Source organism: Macadamia integrifolia, unplaced genomic scaffold, assembly GCF_013358625.1.
Source record: "Macadamia integrifolia cultivar HAES 741 unplaced genomic scaffold, SCU_Mint_v3 scaffold1081, whole genome shotgun sequence".
NCBI lineage: Eukaryota > Viridiplantae > Streptophyta > Magnoliopsida > Proteales > Proteaceae > Macadamia > Macadamia integrifolia.
The window spans coordinates 58,609-86,561 of record NW_024868079.1 but is presented as its reverse complement, the minus strand read 5'-3'; the positions used below and the strand labels follow the sequence as shown (position 1 = coordinate 86,561).

At 36.6% G+C, this 27,953-nt stretch overlaps 2 protein-coding genes and 1 long non-coding RNA gene across 6 annotated transcripts; all 3 read right to left on the bottom strand.

Moving 5' to 3' along the window:
* Positions 1 to 8: 8 nt before the first annotated feature.
* On the bottom strand, positions 9 to 2,365 carry LOC122062656. 3 transcript variants are annotated; one of them, XR_006135049.1, is made up of 4 exons: positions 1,727 to 2,365; positions 1,337 to 1,515; positions 1,134 to 1,248; positions 9 to 162 (listed from the first exon to the last, which is right to left on the bottom strand). It is a non-coding gene; the product is annotated as an uncharacterized LOC122062656 (long non-coding RNA). The 3 variants fall into 3 exon arrangements; XR_006135050.1 differs by lacking the exon at positions 1,727 to 2,365 and having other exon boundaries at positions 9 to 220; positions 1,337 to 1,588; XR_006135048.1 differs by lacking the exon at positions 1,727 to 2,365 and having other exon boundaries at positions 1,337 to 1,588.
* Positions 2,366 to 3,950: 1,585 nt separating this feature from the next.
* On the bottom strand, positions 3,951 to 7,800 carry LOC122062660 (lysM domain-containing GPI-anchored protein 1-like). 2 transcript variants are annotated; one of them, XM_042626304.1, is made up of 5 exons: positions 6,995 to 7,795; positions 5,046 to 5,160; positions 4,697 to 4,858; positions 4,386 to 4,417; positions 3,951 to 4,284 (listed from the first exon to the last, which is right to left on the bottom strand). In XM_042626304.1, the coding sequence occupies exons 1-5, from the start codon at positions 7,665 to 7,667 to the stop codon at positions 4,040 to 4,042; spliced, it is 1,227 nt and encodes a 408-aa protein (XP_042482238.1). In that variant the 5' UTR covers positions 7,668 to 7,795; the 3' UTR covers positions 3,951 to 4,039. The 2 variants fall into 2 exon arrangements, with proteins under 2 accessions (XP_042482238.1, XP_042482239.1); XM_042626305.1 differs by lacking the exon at positions 4,697 to 4,858 and having other exon boundaries at positions 6,995 to 7,800.
* Positions 7,801 to 24,565: 16,765 nt separating this feature from the next.
* On the bottom strand, positions 24,566 to 26,807 carry LOC122062655 (ethylene-responsive transcription factor ERF118-like). Its single transcript, XM_042626301.1, has 3 exons — positions 26,647 to 26,807; positions 26,213 to 26,479; positions 24,566 to 26,116 (listed from the first exon to the last, which is right to left on the bottom strand). The coding sequence occupies exon 3, from the start codon at positions 25,919 to 25,921 to the stop codon at positions 24,854 to 24,856; it is 1,068 nt and encodes a 355-aa protein (XP_042482235.1). The 5' UTR covers positions 25,922 to 26,116; positions 26,213 to 26,479; positions 26,647 to 26,807; the 3' UTR covers positions 24,566 to 24,853.
* Between the last annotated feature and the right edge of the window lie 1,146 nt (positions 26,808 to 27,953).

Here is a 27,953-nt window from a genome sequence, read left to right as displayed (position 1 = left end):
GTATAATTCCACAATACTGGGTCCAACCAAATAAAACATCCCGGATGTTTTCCGCCTACCGGACATCTGTAAAATCTTCATCCAGGATTCCTCGCCATTTGAGAAGTTCGGATGACCATCACCTCTCCACAGCTACACATCCGTTGTTGTGCATCCATTTCTCTGTAAAATGCAATATCCATAAGAGAATAATCGAAATGAATATATCCTGTCAATAACCCTGAAACAAATAACCAAATATACAGTCTGCACTAAAAAAATGTTATATTCTTACATCATAGAGCTTACTGTCAGTTCTAAACAAAGATGAATCTTATCCCTGCATTGAAAGCTCATTAACCAGTAAACTCATCCCAATGATTCCATACATATTCTGAATGAAGTTGCAAAGTTTGTCATTGCACAGTTACTAGAATTGCATAAGCTAAGGATGTATTCATTAAGAGTCCTAAACATAATATTTAGAGTGTGAATAGACAATAGGTATTATATTGGAATGAGATATCTCTGATAGTCTTTTTTAAGAGGTCCTAATAGATCTACTCTTAATACCTATGTAGCCAGCTCGCAGAGCAAAACCGACATAGACAATAGATAAAGTGGAAAAGAAGATGGATGCCTTATCTAATGGGCTCTCTCATCAATTTAATTTCAAGATAAACAAAAGGAGAAAGATGAGTAGCAATATGGCAGCTATCCAGCCTTACCTAATGGGCTCTGAAACCGTCAAGATTTTAATGCAGACTAGAACAGCCAAGCAGATATGCCAATTTTCAATACAGGATTCTAAGCTTTGAATCAAATAGCCAAATATCCATAAGAGAAGAAGTACAATGCAACATTTAATATACAGTCAATGCAATATCCATGCATCAAATTTATACAAAATAATTGCAGGGGGAAAAAACAAGACCAGAGCCGGTCTATCGGCTGACAGAGCAATATAGCGGAAAAAAACAAGACCAGTGTGGAGTCACTGGTGAGAAAATGCTGAGAATTATAATCATTCAAGAACTTTCACTACTTTACTGTCATTCATAAACTACCAGTGAGGGAAGTAATATGATCTCATTGAGGTTCCTCTGCTACATGAAAAAAAAGAAATTAACAAGGAAAGCCAGAGTAGTTCATACCTTAGGGTCATCAATCCAGTAAGTGTGCGAGATCAGTTGCAGGGGCTTCGTTGATGTTCGAAATCACTCAGTAATTCGAGATAACCAATGAAGAGGGAGAGCGTGTAAGAAGCTTCTGGTTAGAGAGTGGAGAAGAAAATATTTAGGGTTTAAAAAAGAGTGAAGAGAGAAGAGAAGAGGAATGTAAGTTTTAGGTTTCATACCTTAGAGTGCTCGAACCAGTATGTGCGCGAGAACCAGCAGGGGGCTTCATTGATGTTCGAAATCTCTCTCTAATTCGAGGCAACTGAGAGAGAGCGACATCAATGCGTAGGAGAGAGAACAGAGATTGAAGAAGTCAAGAAGGGTTGCAGGGGGCTTCGTTGATGTTCGAACACCCTCACTATTTCAAGAATAGCCGAGATGAGATCAGTTGCAAGTATCCTTTTAACCGAGAGATAGCGTGTAAGAGGGAATGAGAGAGATAACAGAGGGTGAAGAAGAAGAAGAAGAAGAAGAAGAAGATAGGAGGAAACATATTTTAAGGGAATGAGAGAGATAACAAAGAGTGAATAAGAAGAAGAGAGGAGTTAACGGGTTGGGTTGGGTCATACCTATCTCGGTCTGGTTCACTTACCTCAACCCGATTTTGGTAGAGCTTCAACCAAGCAAGCATTGGGACTGTTCACTTAAAGTTGTCCACGTGTCGTGTTCTGTAAGTAGAAAAATAAGGAAAAACAGAGATTAAGAAAAACAGACGATTTTTATCCATGAGTGCATGCCAAACCATGAGTGCATGCCAAACAGGAGAAAGTCTTTTCTTTTATTTATTTATTTTTTCATCGTTTTCAAACACAACTATTGCTTCTCACGGAAGGTCAACCTAAAATCATCCTTTTTACATTAAGTCAGAGAGACAAACAGAATTATCGATGAAAATAGATCACTTTTGTACGATCTTGTTCCACATACATGAAATTCAGCTGAAATTCTCTCATTAGAATCTGATCCGCACCACTACCGAGGGTCCTAAAGCCACCATTTGTTTTCTAAACTTTAATATCGTTGTTAGACGTGGGTCAGGTGTTAGTACGCTAAGGGCCAGCTTCGACAGATTCACGAGTCACCTCCAAGACCAAAACTTGAAATTAATGAGTAGTTTTAAGTACAAATCGACCCCTCTCTCTCTCTCTCTCTCTCTCTCTCTCTCTCTCTCTCTCTCTCTCTCTCATAGTTTTAAATGCAAATCTACCCATCCATCTCTCTCTCCAACTTGAAATTAATGAATACAAAGCTATTCATCTCCCTCTCTCTCGATCGAATAGTTTTAAATGCAAATCTACGCATCCATTTCTCGCTCTCTCCAACTTGAAATTAATGAATACAAAGCTATTCATATCTCTCTCTCTCTCTCTCTAAATTAATGAGTAGTTTTAAATACAAAGCTACCCATCTCTCTCTCTCTCTCTCGGCTGGTTATTTGCCTTATCACATCTATCAAAATTTTCTCTTTTTTATTTAAGAACAAATATAAAATTATCCAAAAATGAGTATGTCTTAATAAAAATTGACTTTGTCCTATCAGATCTATCATAGTTTTTCATTTATATTTTGAACAAAATTATAAGATTACCCAAAAATTGATTATATTCTATAAAATTAACGAGTCAATTTTTTTACTTTAACTAATGTACCCAAAACGGACATGGGGTATTATAAGAATATCCAAAATGGACATGATTTCATAGACGTTACCCCTTACTTTGTATGCAAACTTATTCGTCTTTTTCAAGACTCCTCTCTCCCTCATCTAAGCCCTATGAATTGATACTTTTTTTAACAAGCCAAACTATAGTAATATGAAACATCAAAAGAATAAAGGACTTATATCTCATGTAACAATTTCCACCATTTAAGAGTGTAATAATTTGTTGAATTCAGTCTTAATTGCTTGATTCGGATTCTGAAAAACTCAAATGAATTAAATCATGTTAAATGGTCACTCTCCTTAAGGTTATAAAGGTCCCCTATGATGTGATCGTATACTTGTGTCTCTTCATAAGAAGGGGTATTTCTAGAAGAAAAAACACAAAGATGTGTTATTTTGCTACTCGTATTAGGTTTAAATCCAGGCCCATAAAATGAAAGCCCATGACTTAAATGTAACTCAAATCAGGCCCAAGAACACTTGAGGTCCATTGTCCAAAAAAGAATAAATTATTGGCTATAGGACCAAGCTTATGTATACCAACACCAACATGAGAGAGGAGATGATGAATATCTTTGGAGATGTCCTAGACACTTAAGCTCTAAAGTGCATAATCTCCATGAAGTGGTTCTTGAAACTTGATCCTCAATTGTAGTGTGCTTCAATTTTATCCAAAATAATAATAATAAGAATAATGCAGTGCTTCAACCTTCAATATTATGGTCTTACTGAACTGAAGCTTGAGTCTTCCGATTGGCTTCTCAAATTCATGCCACCAATGCAGTTAAAGCTTGATCTTGATCTTCCAACTTGTGAAGTTTGCTTAACGAATTTATCCTCTTGTTTAGGCTTCTCTTTCATGAACTTCTTGATGCATGAGAGGATACCCATTGACTTTTCATACTCAAGGCTTTTTCATTAACAAATGCAAGTTAGTAACCACCAAAAACATACGAGTTAACAAAGAAATTTTTTTCAAATCACTCTAAATTTCTCATGTTTGTGTGTGATTGCTTACTTCTTGTTTTCTTTGGCATATTTACATAATTGTCCCAACATGATCTACCTCTTATGTTTTTTTTTTTTTTTTTTCTAGAAAAATCCAAACTAAAATCAGAGAAATGAAAATCGACCATACCTATCATAGTGACACTCCTACTTAACAAATTATAATATTTAATCAGATTACAAAGTCTGGCTAATCAGTATATGCATAGCACTACTTGGAAAGTAAATAAACAAAACAAACCAAAAGGGCAAGTCTAGGAGGAAATAAATATGAGGTATCTCTAAATGATCTACTATCACTAGAAATGTTGTCACTTTTTCTACTTGATGGATCAGATAAATTATAAGCCGAAGCTGGTGATGGAGAAGACGATACAGGTGCATTGGTTAATGGGATCTCTGAACTATGCAATGTTGGAGGTGGACATGGCGGCAGTATAAGAACACTGTGGTTACCTGCATTATCAAGTATAGTGTTCACAAATCCATGGCTGCACTCAAAACTAACTTCAAATGATTATGAGAGTTCTATGACAACCATAGAATGAATTGATTACCTGAGCATTGAATCTGAGAAGAGTTAGCTAAACTGTAGTCCATCAAATACAACATATGTTAGCCATACAATTGCAGTGTGGTATCAACTTTCACATGTCATACTAAATACACTTTTTTTTTAACTAGGGTTTTCAGGCATTCGGCGTGACTATTCCCCCAGGTGAGTGGCTCCAAAGGTGATTCGAACACAGGTAAGACGCTTAGTAAGATGCGTTACCCATGACAATTCACCAATTGACCAACTACTACCAAGCATCCCTTTAACTCTCAGAAGTCTCTAATGAAAAATGAACAATGATATTTATTATACCTACTAAAAATTTTCTGGCCTAAATGGCCACGATATATGCATTTTGTTACATTGCAACCCCCTCGCGTTTGCTCCATACGTATGTCACCAATGAAGAGATCGGTCCCTTTGCATTGTAGATGGAAGCAAGAGGTTCCGATACTAGATGGAGAACACCGGAGACTGCCAAGTGGATTATATGAGTACTCATCAACTAATGACATGTTTGCTTTGATGAACAAATTTACACAATTTGAAAATATTAATTTTTCTTATATATTTATTTATTTTATAGAAAAATAAATTAATTAAAAGAAAAAAATGGCGAATTATAAGAATAACATCCAGGCATACCCGATTAATAACTTACTCTTTATCATTCACTCCACATCTACACATGATGCAATTGTTGGCAGTCAGAGCATAAGAACCATTTGGCACAATCAAACTCTCATTATACCAATCCAGATTAGCAGATGAACATGCTGCACACATTAAGCCATCCTGAAATATATCATTTTATGGTAAAGAGGAGTGGTATAGTGCATGATTTATAATCTCATATCTTTAGGCTCTGTTAGCTTAACGGATATAAATGGATAAAATTTTTTTGGGAGGTGGGAGGTGGGAGGGGGGAGGGGGGAGGGGATAAAAGGAAAAATGTTCTGGGTTGGATTTGCAAGAAAATGGAAAGGAAGAAAATAATAGAATTGAATAAGGTTTGGCCAAAGAGTGCGAATTAGGTTCTTGTACTATCCTCATCCATACATACAGAATCCAAAAAAGGAAGATTCTGTGTGTGGATCAGGATCATACGACGAGAACCTGATCCATCTTCTTAGTGGAATGGGATTTAATGAGAGAGAAGAAATAGGAGGAGGAGAGAGATAGAAATGAAATAAATGAGATTGTCTCCCATCAAACAATTTTATTGTTGTATAGCTTGTGAAAAATAAATACAAGTTTCTCCCAAAAAAAAAAAAAAAAACAGTGCAATGTTCATTTCTTTTTCGGACACAAGTGAGATTCATTCACAAAAGGAGAAAGTGATCTAGTGACGGTTAAACCCAATAAGAGGAGTTCAGGTGAGCCATGCCAACCCAAGCCCAACTACCCAAGCAGATCTACAACGCAGTTCAAAAGATAACCAAGCCCAAAACCTTCCAAATTGAGGCTAAAGTTACTATATACCTTAAAGTTTTCTTCTTGTAATTATTCCAAGGGAAAAAAATTGTTACCTGATGGTACATCCTTAAGCTTTTATACGAGGTGATAAAAAGACCACCCTGCCACTTAGTTGGATGTCGTGATTTTCTTATGCAGTCTCACACTGAGACAGTGATCGCGGGATGTGGCAGTGATCCCCAGCCCATCTTTCTTATTAAAGATGTATTGATAACACTAACCATTATTTGCTTTGTCACACTAACCATGAAACCTACTAATATGATGCCATAAGGTTTGTCTAATGTGTTTCTGAAGTTGTACCACACCATGCTATCCGCGTTTGGCTATACCTAAATCATGATAAGCTGTACAGTAGCGTTAATCAGATCATAGATTAGGTGGGACCTCTTTAAGTCTGTGGCTGGTTCCAGATACTGTAATAAAACGCAATGTATGGATATCAATTAGGGACATGCTGACACAATTCTTATGGTCCTGGAAGCCAGACATCCAGAATGGCCATTGAAGGATCAAGACATTAAACGTCGTACCAAATACATGTACCAATCTCATTCACTGGCATTAATGAAGTGAGAATTTTAACTGTAGCATATTCATTGGTTATGAATTATGGTGGAGGTGGGTTTTGAAAAATTTTAACGATAAATTTTCATGTGATATTCTTGTTAAGTTGATTTTTAGTGCTGTAATTCATCATATATGATGAGAAAGAAACAAAATTAAGGAGATGGATCATCCTATTATGTACGATTGTTGAGCAAATCTAGGTCATATCACTTTCAATACTAGAAATAAAATTCATCATAATTGTGTAGTATGCCCGACTCAAGTGAAAATAGGCATCTTATCCTATCCTAGGATTTTTGGTTTTGAAGAATGAGTCCTTGAGGCCTATGATCTTCCTGAGGTTGGTTCTAGCTAACAGAGTGCAATCAAAATAGTAGCAAAAGTTCCTATAAAAAAGAGGATCAATAACGACAATTAAGAGGTTATGAGTTCAATTCTAGCTCACAGTGCAATAAAAACAAAGGATCAATGACCACAACTAAGAGGTTATGAGTTCAATTCTAGCTCACATTGGCTAGCCTTTGTTAATTTCCAAAAACTTTATTGGAGAAGTATTTAACTTACCTGGGTTTGGAACTGCTAGTACATCGCCGGGATGAACTACTGGTTCTAAAAGACCATTAACAGCTTCCAATTCTGTCACAGTTGCACTATATGTAGCTCCAATGCTGCTCAAGCTCTCCCCTCTCTGCACCACATAGGACATGAACACAGTCGTAATGCCATTAATGCTGTTGTTGAAGCACATACATGGCAATGGAATTACAATGCTCATGCCACTCATTAGCTGATGTTTATCATCAATCCCATTAACAATCTTGATCTGATCTGCACTAACCAGCCCACCATACCCAGCTGATATAGAATCAACCGTATCAATTGCTCCAACAGTGTAATTTGTCGAAACAGACCTTCGGATGCCATCCACACATGGGCACGAAATGGGTACTTTAAGAAGAGAATTTGCAGGAAAAATTTGGTTTTCTGGGAAAGAAATTGTTGGGTTTAATGAATTGGAGGCTAGAATGTCAGTTACATTCACTTGGAACCTTGAGGAGATCTCAGAAAGCTTGGAGTCCCAAGGAAGGAGATAAGAGAGAAGAGCATTACAAGAGTCTGAGGAATTACAAGGTTCAATTACTGACTTCCCTGATATTATACTAGGGAAGATGATGAGAAGAACAACAAGAAGAAATAGAATAACCTCTAGCTGAATTTTCATTTTGTTGAGTATCATTGTGATTTCATGAAAGTGAAGCTGAGAAATAGATATCTTTGTTTCTCTTGGCCATATTGGATAGACTGAGAAGTGGGTAGGTTGCTGCAATCGTTATCCATTGTAATGGAGAGAGATTTGGTTGTCTGGTTAGACTTTGAAGGGAAGTTATGGGTTTGGTCATTATAGGAGTGAGTGGCATGTATCCTAATGGCCAAAGCTTCTTCAACTACTAGTCCTCAACCCATTTGGAGTTCTATTTTTGTGAGTTGAGTCTGGGATCTCTATCAGTTAAGGAGGTAGAAAATTTAGTGAAGAAACAGGAGGAGGTGGGCTCTCTAAATTTATTGTTTGTCACAGATGGATGATATAATTTAAGGAATATTAGCTTACCTAACTATTGTTAAGACAAGGTCACCTAACTTTTCAATCCATATGGTTAAATCTTCTTTTCATTTCGAAGTGGGTTGGTTTTGGGCCTTCTGGATGAGAAACGCCATAGCTTACGTGACACATGAAAGACAGCAAGCAACCTGAAAAAGTGACAAGCTTATTTTTTATGAGAAAAAAGGGTTATTTACAGTCCTATCAAAAAAAAATACTTTTATTTACAGAGAGGGATGGTGACTTGGAACAAATCCAAATAATGGACCCTCGTGAGGCTATTTTTTAGGAGATTAATAGACATCTTAGGCCTTCTTTTGACTTTGAGAGATTAGATTTATGTTTGACCTCAGGAAGCTGAAAGAGTCATCAATAAGTCAATTGAGCTTTTTTTTTTTTTTCTTTTAAAGCAACATAAGGTGTTTAGCCCCAAAAAACCACAAGAAGGCTTTCTGGGCCGGGCCACCCTTGCAACCAGATCTGATATACCGTGCTCACCCCCAACATGGTTAAAACTTAAAAGTGGATTTCAATATTAACCAAGCGGCATTCTTTCACTGTCTTCTGGCAACAACACAACTCGCAGTGGACGGGCAATCAAAATCATTGGGAATTCCAGACCAAATCCATGAGAGAAAGAGGAGGAAGAAGAAGAAGCAGCGAAGCAAAACTGGTGGTTTTCTCAATTGGGTTTCTCTCCCCATGATTGTTCTCTTTATATAGGTAATCATATTGGGTCTACTCTTCCTTCTTGTTTACAATCTCTTAAATGATTGAGATGACCCATTATGGAGAACTAGGGGTGTCAAAAAAATCCGATCAACCTGAATCAGTCCTAACCTACCCTGAGCCCGAACAGGGCTTGAGCTGAGATTTCAGCCCATAGGGTGGGTTAGGGCTGAGATTTTCAGGCCCGAGGTAGGGTTGGGATTGGGTTGGGCCTGGGTTAAAGTCTCAACCCAACCCGACCATGTGTATTAAGTATATAATCATATAAATATACTAATAATTATTAATGGGTACTTATAGAAAAAGGTCTTTCGTTTTCCACAATCTACACATATGAAAACTTTGGTCTGTGGCCTCTTGCAATGCATAAAGATCAAGTAACCAATAGTATTGGGTTGGACTGAATTGGGTTAAGTCTGGCCCAATTAGGGTCCATCAGGGCTGGGTTGGGTTGAGCAAAACCAGACAGAGTTGGACCCGGGCTGAGCTTGGGTTGAGTTAAGAGACCTTCGGGTTGGGCTGGGTTTCAGCCCATTGACACCTCAATGGAAAACTATTTACAAGTTTGCGTTATTAAGTATAAAATTTAAAAAGAATTGAAAATAAAATGAATTCTGTCACTCATCACTGCTATACATTGATATTAAGTCAATTCACTGTAATAATTGTCATTTTTGTAAATTCACAAGTTAATTTTTCTTTTGGGTTAGAACGGCTAGTTCCAAATAGTATGCCTAATGAAGGATCTTTGCTTATCTGTTGAGTTCCCTCTATAAGAAGACGGATATTGGAGCTCTTCTGTTTGTCTAATTGCCTCATGGGCTTCCAAATGATTTGTTCTAAATTACCAAATAAACTGTCTTTCATATGTGTCTTGCTTCAATTTGCAAATGAAGAAAGATGATGGAACTCACATTGTGCTCTTCACCTGTAGCTTGCACGATGCAAATTATACTAACTATGAACTATGCCACAACACTTTATGTTCAGAAATGTGTTAAACGGAGCATATTATGATTAATTGTTATCTGTGTGTGTTTTGTTGCATTTGAGCATCATTGTTTAAAGACAAGATATTGATGGATCTTCAATGTGAAGCTTCTTTGTATTTACAATAAAAAAAAAAAAAAAAATGTAGACATTATTTGGTTTCAAATGTCATTAGGTTTTCAAATGTGCTTCACTTGAAGTATCTTTGAGTTACTTTTCATGAGCCCCTTTAACACCCAATACTGTTTGTTAGCTTTAAAAGTTCAGACTAATAATATGGAAATTAATTATCTTAAAATAGAAATTCTTGGTAATCAATAAGTCATTTTAAATGAATTAAAGTTTACAAGTTGAAAAAATAAATTTCATGTCTTAAAAGTATATCATCCTCTCATACCCTGAATTCCGTGGGCACCATATGTTTTGGTATTACTTTGCCTCAATTCTACTTTTCAACCAAACACCCCAATTGAATGTTTCCTTCTTAATTTCAACTGATTTTTTTCCCCTTTACTTCACTTCACTTCTAACCAAATGGGGTCTAAGGAAAAGCAACTTCATTGTGTGGTTTGTATATGGAGGTTATCTAGTTCTCTACCTTTCAGAAAATTAGGCACCGTTTGATAATGTTTCTATTGTTTATGTGTCTAGAAACAGTAAAAACAGCTTTTCAAGTTTCTGAAAATAAAAACGATTTTTTTGGTGTTTGATAAACCTACTTCTTGAAATGTTTTTTGCAAACATAATGTCATTAAAAAACCCATTAGTATCATCGAATGCCCAAAAGGGAGAGAAGGTTCGGTTGCCTCTTTTTAGATTTAAATAGATGAGTGATTTATTGGGCACAACAGCATTTTTTTCTCTCAAATTCATTTCTAGAAATGACGAAACTTCGTCAAAATCATTTCTAGAATTGTAAATAGGCATAAAATTAGATTTATATTTCTAGAAACGGGTGAAATGAAACAACTTTATCAAACGCTTTTTAGACTGTTTCTCCGTTTCTGGGAACAAGAAAAAGTGGAAACGACAGAAACGGAACGTTGTCAAACGGTACCTTAGTTCTTTGTGCCCACACTTCAAAGGGAAGAAATAGCATTAGAGAAACATCAACCAATGCTAGGTCTCGATACCGTTGGATGTACATGATGAGGTTTACTAGGCTGAAGAGACAATCAATGGAAAACCCATTAGAAAACCAGAACCACAGTGAACCAAAACTGAGAACCAAACTTGACCTACTAATAGATTGTATACGCACAAATCACATAGGGAATGTTACTATGATTATTTAGTATGTCATTCTGATATTCACTCTTATTGTTACTTTGTTTCTGTTGTTGATTCAGTTGTTGATATTGTACCAGCTAACATCGGGTTCATGTTAAGCACTAGTTCTTAATCTTATTCCAACTTCCCAAACTTGTATTTTACTAAAGAAGCTCTACTACGAACCCAACTCCAAGCTTACGACCTTTTCCACAATGAGTATTGGAAATAGTTAGGTTTTGGTTGAACATTTTTCTGTCTTCCCATTCTTAACTGGTGCAGATACTTGTCTAGACCGGTTTAGCCCACTGGGACTCCTAGACTACATGGAACAGATTCCCAACTGGGTTGTTCATTCAGTAGGATATGTAGGGAGATTTGTTTTTTTTAGGGAGAATATTATGTAATCTTTTATTTTGGATAGAATACGTAGGAGAGTTTAGCAATTTTTTGGATTTTGTGTGTGTGTGTCTTTGTGTTTTGAGTTTTGTTCGATTGGAGCCTGCATGGCCTCTTAAGGAAGCCAGTTGTTTCTCTTCCCCTCCGCCTCCCCCTCCCCCTCCCCCTCCCTTACCTTCATCTGTTTAGTTTTGTTCTGTCTCAGATACATTCTATTTTATTCCTTCATCCCTTCTTCCTCACTTATACATTACTCTTTGTTCCTAAACTTATGGAACCCCTGTTTCACACCTCAGTTCCAGCCAGCAAGATCTATTCACAATTCCCTTGATCCATCTTTTCCTTTGAAATTTTGTGTGAATATTTCTTATCCAAAGGCGATTTATCCTAGCTGTTTTGACATCCTTACCTCACATGTGTACTGTGAATTGGCCTACTGAAGAAACCTGCGACTATTCTGTCCGTCTAGCTTGATTTGAGTTCATTATTAACTTTTTGTTGATGATTTTACCTGATATTGATTCCTAGTGAGAGGCCTTCGAGTTAGGAACTCATTCCCAAAATTGCTACTCGATTAGCACCCAAATAGGTAACTTCTCCCAGCATCTAGTAGGAAGATCAATTCAACCAGGCTGAGAAGGGTGCCTAACACCTTCCCAATACCTTCCCATCTCAGTTATCAAGTGTCCATCTCCAGGCCGTTGACATACAGATGGAGAGAAGAAGAATAAAGATTGTTGCTGGTTGTGATGGAGTTACTCAACTTCAGCACCATTTAAAACTTAGCAGTGCATATACAGAAATTTTTATGAGAGTCTATCAGAATCTACACATTGAATTTTCCTTTATCTTCCTCTGTTCACAGACTACAAGATTGTACAAAGACAACCCTAAAACGATGCAGAAGATAATGGAAAAACAAGAACAACCAATGCACACAGATTTACGAGGTTCAGCAAGATTGCCTACGTCCCCGGTAAGATGAGATCCTGCTCCACTATCAATATAGAATAGGGTTACAGTGTTCGTCCCTTACATCTCTCAGTATTGCTTGCACTACAGAGAAAGAAACCCTCGCTACAAATATATAACGAACAACCCTAATCCGAAAAGTACACAATTGCCCTCAAATAAAAAAATTCGAGTGGGAGCTGCGCCCCCCTACACCCACTGCTATGCAGGGGGAACTCCTGCCCCCCTTCACCGGCTAGCGGGACTGCCGTCCTGCCTGTCGAGGCACTGCACTAGTACTCCCTGGGTTAAACTGTGACGGAATAGAAGACATCATACATCAACAAAGATGGCACGCCCGTATAATTGATTCTGTGATCTAGCTGCATCTTATCTTATAGAATCTACCCCAGATCCATTTTTATCTTGTCAACACTTACGAGTTCATCCTATTTATATTCTTTGGACAGGGAGCTATCGCACAAGAGATAATTATGGACAACCTTTGGAAATATCATATTACTCCAAGTTTATGGGAACCGTGGATTATATTTGGTGATCTGATAGTACCATTCCAAGTTCAATAATGATTGCCAGTATTTAGGATTTACTTTGTCGATGACTTCATGATTCAATCAGGCATTCTTCGGAACTTATTCATGTAGGAGTTATTGAAACCTTACATTGAGAGAAACAAGAGGCCTTCCAAGTGAGGTACTTTTTAATCTCCTGAAATATAGTTACTTCATTGAGCATTCTTTGCTGTGTTCTGTTGTGGTAATCCATGCACCCTTCTACACAATTCAAATTCCTCTACTTGTCTACAAGCATAATCCTTTACCCTTATTTGATACTTCATTTGTTACCCATACTGGGAAATGACCTTTCTTCTTAGTTACATACACTAGTAGTTGCTGCAAAAATGTGATCCCAGTTTTGGATTCCCAGCATTCCTTTATTAGTTTTGGTAAATTTTGTTTTTTGAAACTTATATAAACATTCAAAAAAGAAAGAAGAAACTAAGAAAGGCCAAGTAGCCAAAGACTACATAGCAATTAGAGAGATGCTGGACTTGATTTAGGACATCGGAAGGCAAGGTTTATTCTTAAAATCCAAGATTTCTTTCCTTCCATAATGCCTAGCATGTAGCACATCTGCACATGATGGAATTTCGGACAAGTCCTGTCCATTTTGGTCCGGCCCAAACAGGCCCCTAATTAGTCCTATTTGTACCCAACCAAGCCCCTTTTCTGGACTTTGACATAAGTCATAGTCAGGCCCATACTTGGGCCCATATTTTTTTTATACTTAAGCATATGTTCTGGCCCTATGTAGCCATCTTCCAGCAGCTGGAGGAGATGTTTTGATGGATTTTGTGGGTCCCATAAGACCTTGCGTGGAGAAGGATTTGTTAGAAGATATATGAAGATAGCTTGCGTGGGAGGAGATTAAGGGCTGCAGAATATTTCTTAGTAGTTTCTATTCTTATGTCATTGTTACCTCTAGTGAACAAGTTAGGTTAATAGGAGTTGTATTGTAATTACTTTCTATTAACATTGTAATTAGTTTCCTTTTTTTTTTTTTTTTTTTAAATTACTTGGCAGCCAAGCTACTCCTCCCCACGCATAAGGGAGCTTCTTTTCCTTGTAATACTCTATTGCTTATTATTAATAAAGAGCTAGGGCTGCTAATGCCCATGATTCTGGCAGTTGACAATTTTGCTGCATGAGTGAGTGTACTATGGTGAATCAGTCACAATTCTAGTCAGTAAAAATATGTTTAAAATTGCATTTTCATTTTTTATAGTTTTAAACACATTTTTTCGTGTGATCCCCAAAGACATGGGAAAAGAATGCAAATAGCTAGCCTTTCCGTTTAAAACACCTTCTCATTTTCTGCCCCTTTTTTCAATGGATTTTTTTAACGCAATGACTTACTTAATTGAGCGTATCTTTCTTGAACTTTTGATTGACTTGTTTCTTTTGCTGATGTAAAGGTTACAATTCTGATGTTATCACCGTTAATTCAAGTTCGAAAAGCACGGACTTTGAAATTGATTAACAATCTGATGCATCTTTTGAAAAGTATTTCTAAAGTAATGACTTCCAACTCCAATTGAACATGCATCACTCCAAAAGTGTATTGTTGTTAAACAACAATGAATAACATCATAGCAAAGCTACATTTCTCAACATGAATTTGGTTTTTTTTTTTTTTTTTTTTTTTGTGAATTTATTATTGGTGTTGGATGATGTGTCTTGAAACTTCTATTGAAATTGTGGAATATAGATGCATTGATGCTGGATGTTATAGTTATTTTTAACATTAGATGCAGTTACTCATATAATAATTTCTTAATTTATATGAGTAATAAATTGATTAACTGAAAACCCTTGTGTAAACTTTAAAAATCTTAAAAATCATTAATTGATTATTTAACCGAATAGAAAAATTATTTTACGAATGTTAATTTGGATAGCGTTTAACTCAAATGCGAAATCAAATTAGATTTCGAATATCCATTTATATTCTTATTAATTCCCAATTGATTTCTTAGGCCTTCGGGGCTTGAAGTAAATCATTGTGAGTTAGCTTTGGATACAAACCACTGATACCTATACGGTAGAAAGTGCATCTTTTAACCAATAGGACAGTGACACACTCCTACCGTCACCGGGAAAAAAAAAATTAGTATCATAGTACTGTGACAGGCATAGTACTGGCTTGACTGACATGAGTCCTCGAAAAGACCCATCACCCATGTGGTAATTTAAGGAGACGACCTTTATCAGAGTGACTCCTAGAGACAATCCGGCAAGTGTTTGCAGATAGCTCATTATGGTCCCTCTGTTAAGAGATTGTCTTTTCCTTTTGGCAGTACTCAGTTAGACCATTGTGAAGAGAAAGAGCTTGCTTTTGAAAGTTGGCAATTAAAATTTTCAATCAATTTGTCTGCATTTTCACTAGGAAAAAATAAACATTTTCTCTTTTAATAAGGAAAAGAACCTACACCTTACTTGAAATCAAGTAACTGGAATTGGATGGGCATTAAGGTATTCAAACAAAACCTCAATATTAGGGTTTCAATGTTGTCTCTTCTTCCACAATTGCAATACCTCAAAGGAATATAATAGTTCAACTTGAGATGCACACATGGAATATATGCGTATTCCTCTTGTATGGATTGTACAAGAACCAGAATATCAAAACGGTCTTTCTACGCTCTTCTAGGGTTAAAAACTCCAACTCACAATCAATGAAGGAAAAAAAAAAAGAGAGAAAATAACAAAAAGAGTCAAAATCATAGGGTGTTCTCTTTTTCCCCTTTAACTTCTATTTAATAATTTTACAAGGCCTAATGTCTTCGTAGCATAACCAAATCAAGTGGTGGGATTGTATTAAATGATCATAATTTCATTGTTTTATACGAGTCTACCTTAACTTAGGTAGATTTGCACCAAATAAGGGAGAAAAAAAAACCACTTAAGTAGATATAATTATTTATCTAAGAGTACTATTCTATCAAGTAAATGAAACTATTTACTCATAAGCGCAAACTAGGATGGATATAACTTAAAGCCCCTCTTTAAGAGATTGAAATAATTACATTGAAATTTCTCCATTTAACAATATTAAATAATAAATTTATGAGCATTGATAGAATTATCATAAAATAAAATAAAAAACCCTAATCCGTCAGAAGAATTTATTTAGAGAATCCAACCATAGATTGGATATTAAAAATTTGGGTAAGAAAACACTACCTGCTTGCGTGACCATTGCACCAACATGTAGACCAATGGAAGACCACATGGAGGCATCTTCAACGCATGGGGTTGGGGGCAACATAGGGCCCGTTTGATAACGTTTCAAGAAACGCGTTTCTGTCGTTTCTGTTTCCAGAAACAGCAGAAACGGAGTAAAAAGCGTTTGATAAAACTGTTTCGTTTCACTTATTTTCAGAAATAGAAATAGAAATTTTTACTTATTTATGGTTCAAGAAACGACCCAGGCGAAACAAGTTGAACTTGTTTCGCCGTTTCTAGAAATGACTTATGGCCATTTTATCATTGGTTACTATCGACTTCTAAAAACATGACTTATTAAACACCTTCAATTTCGTTTCTGTTTCTAGAAACGGAAATTTATGTTTCTGCCGTTTCTTGAAATAGAAACGACAGAAACGTTATCAAACGGGCCCATAGCCTTCTTGCGCCTACCTATGTTTAGACATAGACACACACAAGCAAGTAGCTTTCTTTCTCCCAAATTTTTATAAAATATGTTCAAATATAACTATTAAATAATGGAAAAAAGAACTTTGTTAGGTAGTGTGGCCTACACTAGTGCTCCCATGTGTCTATCTCTCTCCTCACTATGTGAAAAAGACATATGTACCATTGTTTTGAGGAGGAAAGAGATAGACACATGGAGCGCAGTGTACACTAGTGCTCTCGAACAAAGAACCACTTCCATGTTTAAATACATTTAAATTACATGCAAAACTCCACCAAGCTCGGAATTTCATCAATTACAATCAAATATCTCAAAATACTCACTATATTTGAGAAGTGAATTTCTTATTGAGCATCTCTTCCATATATAGATGAATAGTAGGCATCAATCTTTAGTAAACCAAAACACATAGAATCCAATTGTATTGGTAAGGACCTCTAACTTAGAGGACCAAAATAACTATTGACAGAATCTCATTTCTTAACAACTAAGAGAAATCCATGTAAGACTCACAAAATGATCTAATTCGATACAAATCATTATGAGTATAGTCACATTTATATTTTGGAATTGCATTCCAAAAATACACAAAGTGATAATCTTATGAAGAGAAAGCCTACTTTTATCCCTAGTTACAAACAATATATAGCATTAGGACAACCAACCTCACATAAAATAATTAAATAATTTAATTAATTACATTTTAAATTGGGTTTGATGGACATATATATATATATATATATATATGTATATATATATAAAATAATCTCTCACTTGTATATCAAAACCAATGTTCTAGTAATTTAATACACATGTTTTCACTCTGTCTATCAACTACAGTTTGTATCCGTGCATTAGTTAAGAGACCTGACAGTATTCTCTAGAGTTAACTTTGACAAATATCACCTTATTGTATAATTTACCTAATGAGATGATACTTCCGTTCTACAGGTTTATTCCTGTGGTGCGCTCTAGGTTCCTTGTCTTGTGCTACGGCTCCCTTGTTATCACAATATAACGAAATAGGATGCTTGACGAGCACAAGTATCTCCATAACATTAGTTTAGAATTTTCTTTATCAGGCATCTTCCTTAGTTGTTTCACTAACTGTCAAATACTTTTCCTCAGTAGTGGAGTCAGTTGTTGCCCTTTTTTTTTACTTTTTTATATGATTGCACCTACTTACAACATGAACACCTTAACAAACTTCTTCTTCTTCTTCTTCTTCTTCATTTATTAGAATCTTACTGTATTTGTCCTGAACTTTATCAATATAATTGGATCATAAGATCCCAACATCTTATTCTTGCGATATGTATCTCACAAGATTATTGCCTATGATGTAATTGAATTATCCTAAGTTTTTCATTGAGAAGTTTGTGGACAACCACATTTTCACAGATTAGAGCATACTCACATCATCCTCAAATACATTGTTCTTGTATATTTTGTTAGAACTACTAAACTTTTGACTATCCTATCAAAATAGATGTATCCGCTCTTAAAAGCTTGCTTGAGACCATTGATTGACCTCGACAGTTTGCACACTTTGATATCTTCTCCTAAGGATGTTTCAACCTTTCTCTCTCTTGTTGCTCAATATCACACACCACCCTAGCCACCCCATGCTGCCCTATTACCCTTACCCCCGCAACCTCTATCCCAACACACTATCACCTCTACGTTTCTTCAATTGAATCAGAACACACCATTGCCCCACCCAAGCCCCCTCTTCCCCATCCCCAGCAAACATCTTGCAATTGCCGTTTGCTCCCTCCCCAACTTTCTCTCTCTACCATAATGACATTTTCATAATAGATAAGTGTAGCACACAAATTGATTTTGTAAAGTCTTCCAAATACTGTTCCTAATCTTTTTGTTCCAAAATTAATCTCATAATAGGTTTACCAAAAGGCATTTCTCATTCTATTGGAAAAGAGTTAAGAAATATCAATTATGCCTTAAATTGGATCCTATCCAGTGAGAGTGCAATCAAACATGGATTTTTAGTCTCACATTAAAAATTCAAGAAGAGAATATGAGAATAGAAGTTTATAAATAAAAGAGAGAGAGAGAGAGCGAGAGAGAGAGAGAGAGAGAGAGAGTGGATATTTTTAGTTGTTGTACCCTTATTATACTCTAAAGTATCCTAGCCGTCCTCAATTTATAGAGGAGAGATGCCCTTAACCTTTTGGATAGTGTATTGCGAAAGTCGAAAAACCCTTAGATAAGAAAGCATTGTAATGCAACAATGTAAAACTAAAGAATCCTTTACTAAAGCAACATTTGGGAAGTGATCACCACGGTAAAAAACACACAATCAAAAAACTTATTATTAAAAAAAAAATAATTCGTTTGCAATAAATACATCCCCCCCCTCCCTCCCCTCCCTCTCCTCCCCTCCCATTTCATCCTCAGGATTATCTGCCGGTGGGAGAAGGGCAGATATGCTGTGTAGTCTTCTAATTATTGGAGTCATGGACCCAATTCCACCTAATTCAAGCGCTGTACGATGGCGAATAGTTAGAGACGCTATAATTCTTAAGATATACCGTTAGGATCTTTTTTCTCCTAATGTCACTTCATTTGCGAGAATCCGTTACCTATTCAGGTAAACTCACAGCGTGATACGTTTTCCTTTTCCTCCCTTCATGCGTAGTTGAACACAGCTGGACCCGCCCACAAAATCTTAACATTCACTCTAAATTTTAATCTATTCAATTTCTGACCCAACCAGACACATGCTCTCTCTCTCTCTCTCTCTCTCTCTTTCTCTCTCTCAAGACAGGAGTACAGGACTCTCTATGGATGGTTCTAAGATTTCTTCTAGACAAGAATCAATGTAAAAGTCATAGGGCGGCTCTAGGAATGGAAGATCTTGTCATGGATTGCTGACTTTGACGCAACACACTCTCTTATCTCTCTCTCTCTCTCTCTCTCTCTCTCTCTACACATATGTTGGAACCTCTATAGAAGCTCGAGGCTTGGGCTTGTCAGTTATGGGTCCGCTAAATCTTGGTTATGGGGTAGTGACCAGCCCAATGTGAGAAGCTCCTGCTCGGGTCCCTACTCCCAAGAGATAATTTGAAATTTTTTAATATGCCCAAGTACTTGGCCCATGGCTCAATGCCACGAAGAGAACATAGGAGTTATGTTGAATTAGTAAGATTTTAGATATTAACTATTAACAGGAGGCCTTGAAAGTTGGGTTTTAGACTTGTGAATAGTAGAATTCATGGTTTCTAAAATGGGGTCTTATAATCTAGGATTTAAATTTTGTCGGATCTTTTGGGATTTCTTCTTGGTTTTGATTCTTTACTGGGTGGGTTATAACTTATAAGACGATACAACATGATTTTCCAAGAAATCTAAAGAAGGGAATATTTATTTAGGAAGAGGGTTCTTCAAGTAAGATACTTAAGGGAAGGCACCAATCAGAGGTGCTTCAGCTCATGGGGGACCCTTGAGAGAGAACTGTTGGAGTAGCCCATGCCTAGTTCAAAGATAAAAAGATCTTTGAAAGATAATTTCAGAAATTTTCAAGAGAGTTCTTCGAGCCAACAATGTGAGGGAATTTCTCTTACTACATCAATCATAGTACAAAAAATGTTTTCATCAATAGGATCCATATGGTCAAGGAGGAGAGAGAAATTGTATCAATGTAGAGGCTGGCATAGTGAGGATTTGAGAAGGCATGGTAAAGCGTCCTCACATTCCGTTGGAGTTAGGAATTTTTTTCTAATTTTTAAATTTATTGGTGGTTCTCTACGTAAATGATTTAGGGTAGCACACCAATGAGGTGTGAAAAAATAGTATACAGAAGTGTTAGTGCACCATGGCCTAGCTTAGAAAACCTTTTCTATAAATTTATATATGTAAATGGATGGACAAAGTGGAGGAGTGCGTCGGGAGTGTTTAGTGACAAGATTAAGCCGGTTAAACTCAAGAAAAAATTCTACAGGACAACAATACAACCAACCATAACTTATGGGGGCAGAGTGTTGGGCAATCAAGAAGAGTAATTTGTATAAGTTGGGGGCAGCAAAGATGCGGATGTTACGTAGGATGTGCGGCAAGAACAGGAGGGATAGAGTAAGGAATGATTATATTAGAAACTAAGTAGGGGTATGTTTCGATTCAGGACAAGCTCCGCGAGAGCCGATTGAGATAGTATGGCCATGTTCAATGGAGACCTATGGATGCCCCAGTTAGGAAAAGCGACCAGATTCATATAGAGAGGACTAGAAGAAGTAGGGGCAAACCTAAAATGACTTTTAATGAAGTGGTTAAGAAAGATATGCTAATGGAAGGGTTGGATTATAGTATAATCGCAAATAGACCACTGTTGGGGACAAAGACCCACGTAGCCGACCCCTTATAGGGGATATTCCTGGGATGCTATCTATTTTACTGCTAAGTATCACCTTTTAGTTCCGTGGGCATTTCTTTTATTTTTTTTTTATGCGTATTGGATCCATATAGCCGACCTCATTAAGTTAGGATAAAGTTATGATTGTTGTTGTTGTTGTATTGGAGAGAGTATTCCTGCACCTTATGTGGCGTAGGAAAAGTGCAGCCGTCAATGCTCATAAATGTCTTGCCGAGCTAATCTTGAGGAAGTTTTAATTCAATACATGAAAATTTAATTCTGTTTGAAGCTCTTGCTAGGTTGTATATTAATAATAGTGAGAGCGATGTATTATTCAATAAAAATGCCCCAACTAGTTTGAGATAGTAGATTTGTAGAATTCTTGGTATGCATGAAATGTCTTCATCTTCTTGCTACTCAATGATTTAAATTAATAAGAAACATTGCTTTATGTCTATGATGCATAAAGTTCAAAATAAGCTTGCTTCTTGGAAAGCGTCTTTCACTCTCAAGCTGGGAGATTCATCTTGATTAAGTCTGTTCTGGGATCTTTGCAACTTGCTTAATAACCTGTGTCCTGATTCGGAAGAGTATTTATTCCTCTTTGGATTCTATTAGTGCTAGGTTTTGGAGGGAGGAGCCCAAAGAAGGAAAGAAAATTTCTTTAATATCTTTGTCGTAGTTGTGTAAGCCAAAAAGTTGTGGTGGATTAGGTTTTAAATTTGGAGAGATTCATAACCAGTCATTACTTATTAGGTTAGGCCGAAGACTTTTAAATTATCCTTTTGCTCTGGAAATTCTAGAAGCTAAATATTTGCCTAATACTAGTTCTTGGCTTTGGAATAGCATTTCTAATATTTTTCCAGTTCTTAGATATATGGTTTGTTCGATGGTAGGGAATGAGATTTCCATAGATATATGAAAGGACCCATGGATACATTGATGGAATCAAATCTTTATTGGATCGGTCATTAAACCGTATCCTTTGTTCAAAATGTCTCGAAGCTCAATTTTGCTTGGAATTGGAATACTACGTTGATCACTTCCTTGTTTCCTTATCTTACCATCGGATTCTGCTTGCTATTGAGTCACATGAGTGCTTTTCTATTTTGCCCATTGAATCGAACTAGAAATTTAACAACCAAAATTGTGGCAAAATATATGAGTGGCTATAAAACATCAAATGATGCAGAGCTAAATGTTATTTGTATTTAGTATGGAAAACTAAGGTCCATTAAAACTTCAGTTGTTTACTTGAAAATTGTGGAATGAAGGTATTGCTATTAAGGGAAATCAAAAGTGTTTTGTAGATATTGATGACACTTGTGTGTTTTGTGCTGAAGAGAAGGAAATTTATTGGCACCTTATTTTTGTGAAACAGACTTGCTAGGATTACAGATGGAATTCCTCCAAGATGGAAAGTATTTGTGAGTTTCTATACAAATTGCTAGTTTCTATCTCATCTATCATTAGAGATAAATTACTATTCATTATTGTATTTGCAACCACTTTAATTCTTGTGGAACACTTGGAACCAATGCCTCTTTTCTATTTCTCAATCAAATATAAAAGGTAATGTTTTCAATATTGATAGATAGGCATCAACCAAAATCTATTTCTTTTCCATCATCAAATGAATAAAATTCTTCACCATGTGTTTCATCTTTATCAATGGTGAATTACCTTGGGCTAATACATCCTCGTCATACTACAGTTGTTTGTAATGACAATTTTATTAGGACACAAACAGGGCTGATATGGCATGCGATATGTTTTGCAAAAGAAAAAAAATATATATATATATTTTTTGTTGCTTGTATGGATTTTGAGTATGCAGGGAATGCACAGGATGCCGAGGCATGGGAAATGCTCATCGGATTTCAAAAGGCAACTGCAATAGGAGTCACCAGTGTCAACATTTAGACTAATTGTGAAGAGGTAGTGAAATGGTTGACTCAAAAGTTTGGGAATTTTTAACCATTTTGGTGGATAATATATCAGTTATATTTTGTGTTGTTTAAAAAGGATAGAACTTATATTGCCCAACTCGTAGGTTAGCTGTGATAGCTGAGTTCTAATGCTAAATTTGAAGTTTTGGATGATGTAACCACAATCTTGCTCAAGTGTTTTCCAAAAAAAAAAAAAAAAAAAAGGTGGGGTGGGGGCTATAAATGTGTGCCCCTTATTTACGAATGATCAATAATACCCCTATTGTTCCCTTATACTTGTAGACATCGTCCAAAAAACCCATCAACCATTGGGTGTGAAAACTTGGTCCTATGACATTTGTTGTGAAATTTCAGTTTTAATTTCTCAAAACAATATAAAGAGTAACATATTTCAAAGGACCTAGTTTTTCTTCAGCACGGTGAAGGAAAATTCCTAAACTATGACCTTTCGATAGGTGACAGAATATTGCGCAATACTTAAGGGTATGGTCAACTGTTCATAAATAATAGGGAGAACTGAAGGATATGTTCAACCATTCATAAATAATAGGAAAATGATGTTTTAAAACCCTAAGATGGTGGCTGAACCCTTGAAGCGCAGTGGTGAAAAACTTTTCAAATTCCAAACGGTATCAACAAAAATTACCCAATAGTATGCAGCAACACAATAAACTTTTTGAACCATAAGCAATTCCATACAGTCCATCCATTACATGAGTAGTTTAGTACTATAGGACAAGGCAAATGGGTCTGCCATGAGACCTCGAGTAACCGCAAAACGGAAGCAGACAGGTCTATTCTAAATGATTGAGATACGAGCCTATCTTGCAATTTGTGGTGTGTAGTCCCCATTGAGGATGATTTCATTAACCTCCTTTTTTTTATTTATTTGATAGAAAGATGATTTCATTAACCAAGGATATGAAGAATGAAACTTCAGCCACAGAGGATGCAATCTAGATTTTACTTAATCAATGATTATTATCATAAAAACCAAGGTTTGATTTAGCTTACCTAATACATTGAAGTAGGTTTCTAGACTAAAGATAAAATAGATATCACCTCTTCTTTTGGGTATATGTATTAAAGATTTCCATGTCTTTTGACATTTTGGAAAGAGCAGTTTCGAAACAAGTAACCATCATGACAAGAACATATACTAGACGAGAGCAAATCTTGGATTTGTAAGTGTCAGCCATTATTTTGGGGGCCCAGTTCAGCCCTACATAACTAGAAAACTCAAGTTTCCCATAAATCACTCCAATAAACACTGCATCTTTATTCACAAGAGAAATGAAATACATCCCTTGAGACCCCATGATTTATTTATATTTTTCTCTCCTCTATTATCTAGTAGATTTTTTTTTTCTCTCCTTATACTCTTCGGATATTATTAAATACAAAGCAAAGAACACAAATCCCTCTCAAAGAAAGAAATCCATGATAGAAGAGTTAACTTTTCACATACTCCTTCAGGGAATTTCAGTCTCAGACAGACAGGAACACATGCATTGTTAAGAAGGAATTATCTTGCAAGTAATTCAAACCCAAATTGAAGAAGATAAAATATAAAACAGTAAAATAACAAAATGCACGATTTATGGAAGCTTGCTCCCTAAACAAAGAGAGATTTGAGACAAAACTAAGATGTATAATATAATTTATTGATGAGAGTTGAACCTTGGACGGCTCAAATAGCACAAGAAAACCCAAAGAAACTCTCCTCCCCTGCTAAAAACTCATATCTGCCTTGAACAAATGACAAAAACCTCAAATCACAAAACCACTATCTCAAGAACTTCACTTCATGTTCTTGAGACTTGTTCACATACCGGAACTTCAAGAACAATAAACAGAGTAAAAGCTATTTCTATTAAATATAATAGTTACTAAAATCCTATACCTGCAAAACTTATATTGGCAGAAAATTCTCAAGGGCAGGTTATATTCAGTGTTTCATCGATCCAAGCAAGTGCCTCAGGGTCAAGATCGAAGTCAACGTCTGGAAGATTTTCTGAAGCTCCATCTTCAAAGCAAAACAATGGGTAATCAGCAAAGTTATCCAGATCACCAAACGCTTGCCCAAAATCCTTCATGAGAAATGAATCAAAATCAAGGTCATTCTCTTGCCCTGTTATGGGTGGCAATGAATCCTTCAGAATTGGTCCTTGTCTCTCCTGCTGCAGCTGATGATGAAGGAGTGGCTCCATAACTATTTTGGAGCTAGAATCATCTTCCTTAGTTGTGCTGCTTGGACAGTCCACCACATGTGAAGCAGAGGTAGAGATATCAAGAACAGAATATGGAGATGAATGAGAGAACAGACTCTCAGTCTCTTCAGAGATGCAGGGCTGATGTTGAGACTGAGACAAAGAACCAACTGCGGAAGAAGAAGAAACGTTATTGCTCTTCTCAGTTTTCTGTGAAACTGAACTATTGTCGTTACTCTTCTGTGAGAGACTAATACTCTCTAACTCAAGCCTCTTTGAAGCAGCTTCATAAGCCTTCGCAGCTTCCTCTGCAGTATCATAAGTGCCCAACCAGACTCGGACTCCTCGAATAGGGTCACGAATCTCAGCAGCCCATTTGCCCCATCTCCTCTGTCGAACCCCTCTGTACTTAGAGGTGGATCTGGGGTTCCTCGTCAAAACCCTTCTGTTAGGGTTTTTGACCACTCTGCTACTAGGGTTTTTGCCACCATAGTTACTATCTTGTGAAGAACTATCAATATCTTGAACAGATGAAGCACAGGGCGAAATCGGAACACGAATCTCTTGAACCAGGCGCTTATGCCCCGATATACGATTCCTTCTATCAGAACCCATCGTCGTTTCATCCTCACTCGAAGAACAATCCGTCGCATCAGGATCGTAGCAGATAATACGGATCTTTCTGGCCATTTTGTTTTCTATCTCAGGCCTTTCCGAAGGGACTGATTTCTTCCTCCCTTGCCTGAACACCTTATCTTGATTCAGGAGTTGCCTCTGAGGCCCCGGCATTTTTAGAAACCTCTCTTTGAACGTTAAAAAAAAAAAAAAAAAAAAGGAAAAAAGGGTATGAAAATAAAGAATCACAGAGAAGGAAAATTTTTCTCAGAGCACGATTGTCAAGTAAGAGCCCCTCTGAAGAACAAGAAGATAAATAAAAATCGCTTTATATGAAAACCCCCAAAGCATTCGATTCCAAAACCAATCCTGCAAAACCCCAAAACAATAAAAAAAAAGTTAAACCCTAGTCAACAAACAGCAGAGAAATTAAAAACCCCTAAAACCCATCAAATACCAACTTACCGTTTGGATCTCAAACGCATCGAAAGCTTTTGAAACCCCTTTTGTGTCCTCTGCTTGTGGAAACAAAATCGCATACAAGGAAGGCAGCAACGGCAGAAGTAATAGAAAACGCAGAGAAATCCTGAGTAGAAAAAAGATTGAGAAGAAGATAAAAGCCAGAGCTGCTTCGGAGCTCCAATCAACAGATCAAAACTAGCCGACATAAATCCTCAAATCCACCTTCTCTCTCGTTAAACCTCTCTGGCTCTTCCAACCGAGAAAGAGAGCCTGAAAAATAAAAATAAAAAGTAGAAAAAAACACTAAGAGGATTACGAATCTATGGCCATGAATTCACTACCAAGAATATGACAAACATCGATTTGGGTTTTTATCGATTTTTTATAGATAATTGAAACGATAGAGAAGGAACAAGTTTAATTAAAAGGAAAACTACCTCTGTTGATCTCTCCTTCCTTTCCGCGACTATCTCTGATCAGTCTCTTCCACCGCAGCTCTTGCTACTAGTTTCCTCTCCTCTTTTCTCTCTCCCTATTTCTCTGTGATTCTCTCACTCTCACCGTTCACCTCTCCCAAGCGGTCAAATTGAAAACCAACCGGGGATATAAATAATAAAGCCAAATAATATTAAAGGAAAGAAAATAGGTGATGAGCTGGCATCAATATACGACTATGGGAGTATGGGGTGGGGCTCATGCATCATGTATGACGCTCCCACCATAAACCCATCCCCATGCATGGCATGCCAATTGGCGGCAAGTTTTGCAGTTGGCAGCAAAGGAATGATAGTTGTTTCGGTTCCCGTTTAGGTAACGTCTCAGTGGCTATCGGCTGTTCACAGCGTCACAGGACTCACATCTCTTATTTTGACTCCTGTTTCTACTTATTTACCAAAATTGCCACTTAAGTGAAGCTGTTTATTACCTGTTATTATATTATTTTACGAATTTAAAAAATAAAAATAATAACTTTCCATTTATTTTCCGAATTAAATTACCAAAGCTATTTATTTGCTGTTCTTATTATCCAAATTTTAAAAAACTATCTAGAATTCTAAATTTCTTTAGAAAAAATCTCTCTGTGGAAATTTGGAAATAAAAGAATTTCCATAGTAGGTTTTTTTTATTTAAATTACTATTATGCACCTTCTTAAGTATTTAGGTCTAATTAATTTATTGAGTAAATGAATTTATTTTTGAACGGTTCAGATTGGTGGGGTTGAATGGTTAATATTAGCAGTTGAGCGTTGTTTAAATGGTAGCTATTAATTACAGCTATGGTTATTAAAACTGAACCGGAAGGATTTCGACGGTTGAGATTTCTCGTTATTGATGGGTAATAAAAGCAATCTAAAGTCTAAACCAAACGTTAGCTTTGAATTGGACCGTATCAGCTATACTGAACCAGTAAATCATGAAAGAACCAAATCTTTGGGACTTGGGCGGGTTTTGAAAACTACGCCGGTGCACACTTTTGGTCAGACCTAATCCCCACTAGGCCACTACCTTGTGTCCTTGTGGAGAGTGGAGACCAGTTGGGCCAGGATAAGCCTTCGGTTTTCGTGTTAACGTCTTTAAAGCTGACCTTACTGTGAACGGAGCGGTTAGGTTAAACCAAAGTCAGGCCAACCGCTGATGGTCAAACCCACTTACGGGGCTATACGGGTTAGGGGCTACGGCCCATCCTTGGACAGCTTTTTTAAATTTCCCATTCTAGGGTCTGAAGACTCTAAACCAGTCACAG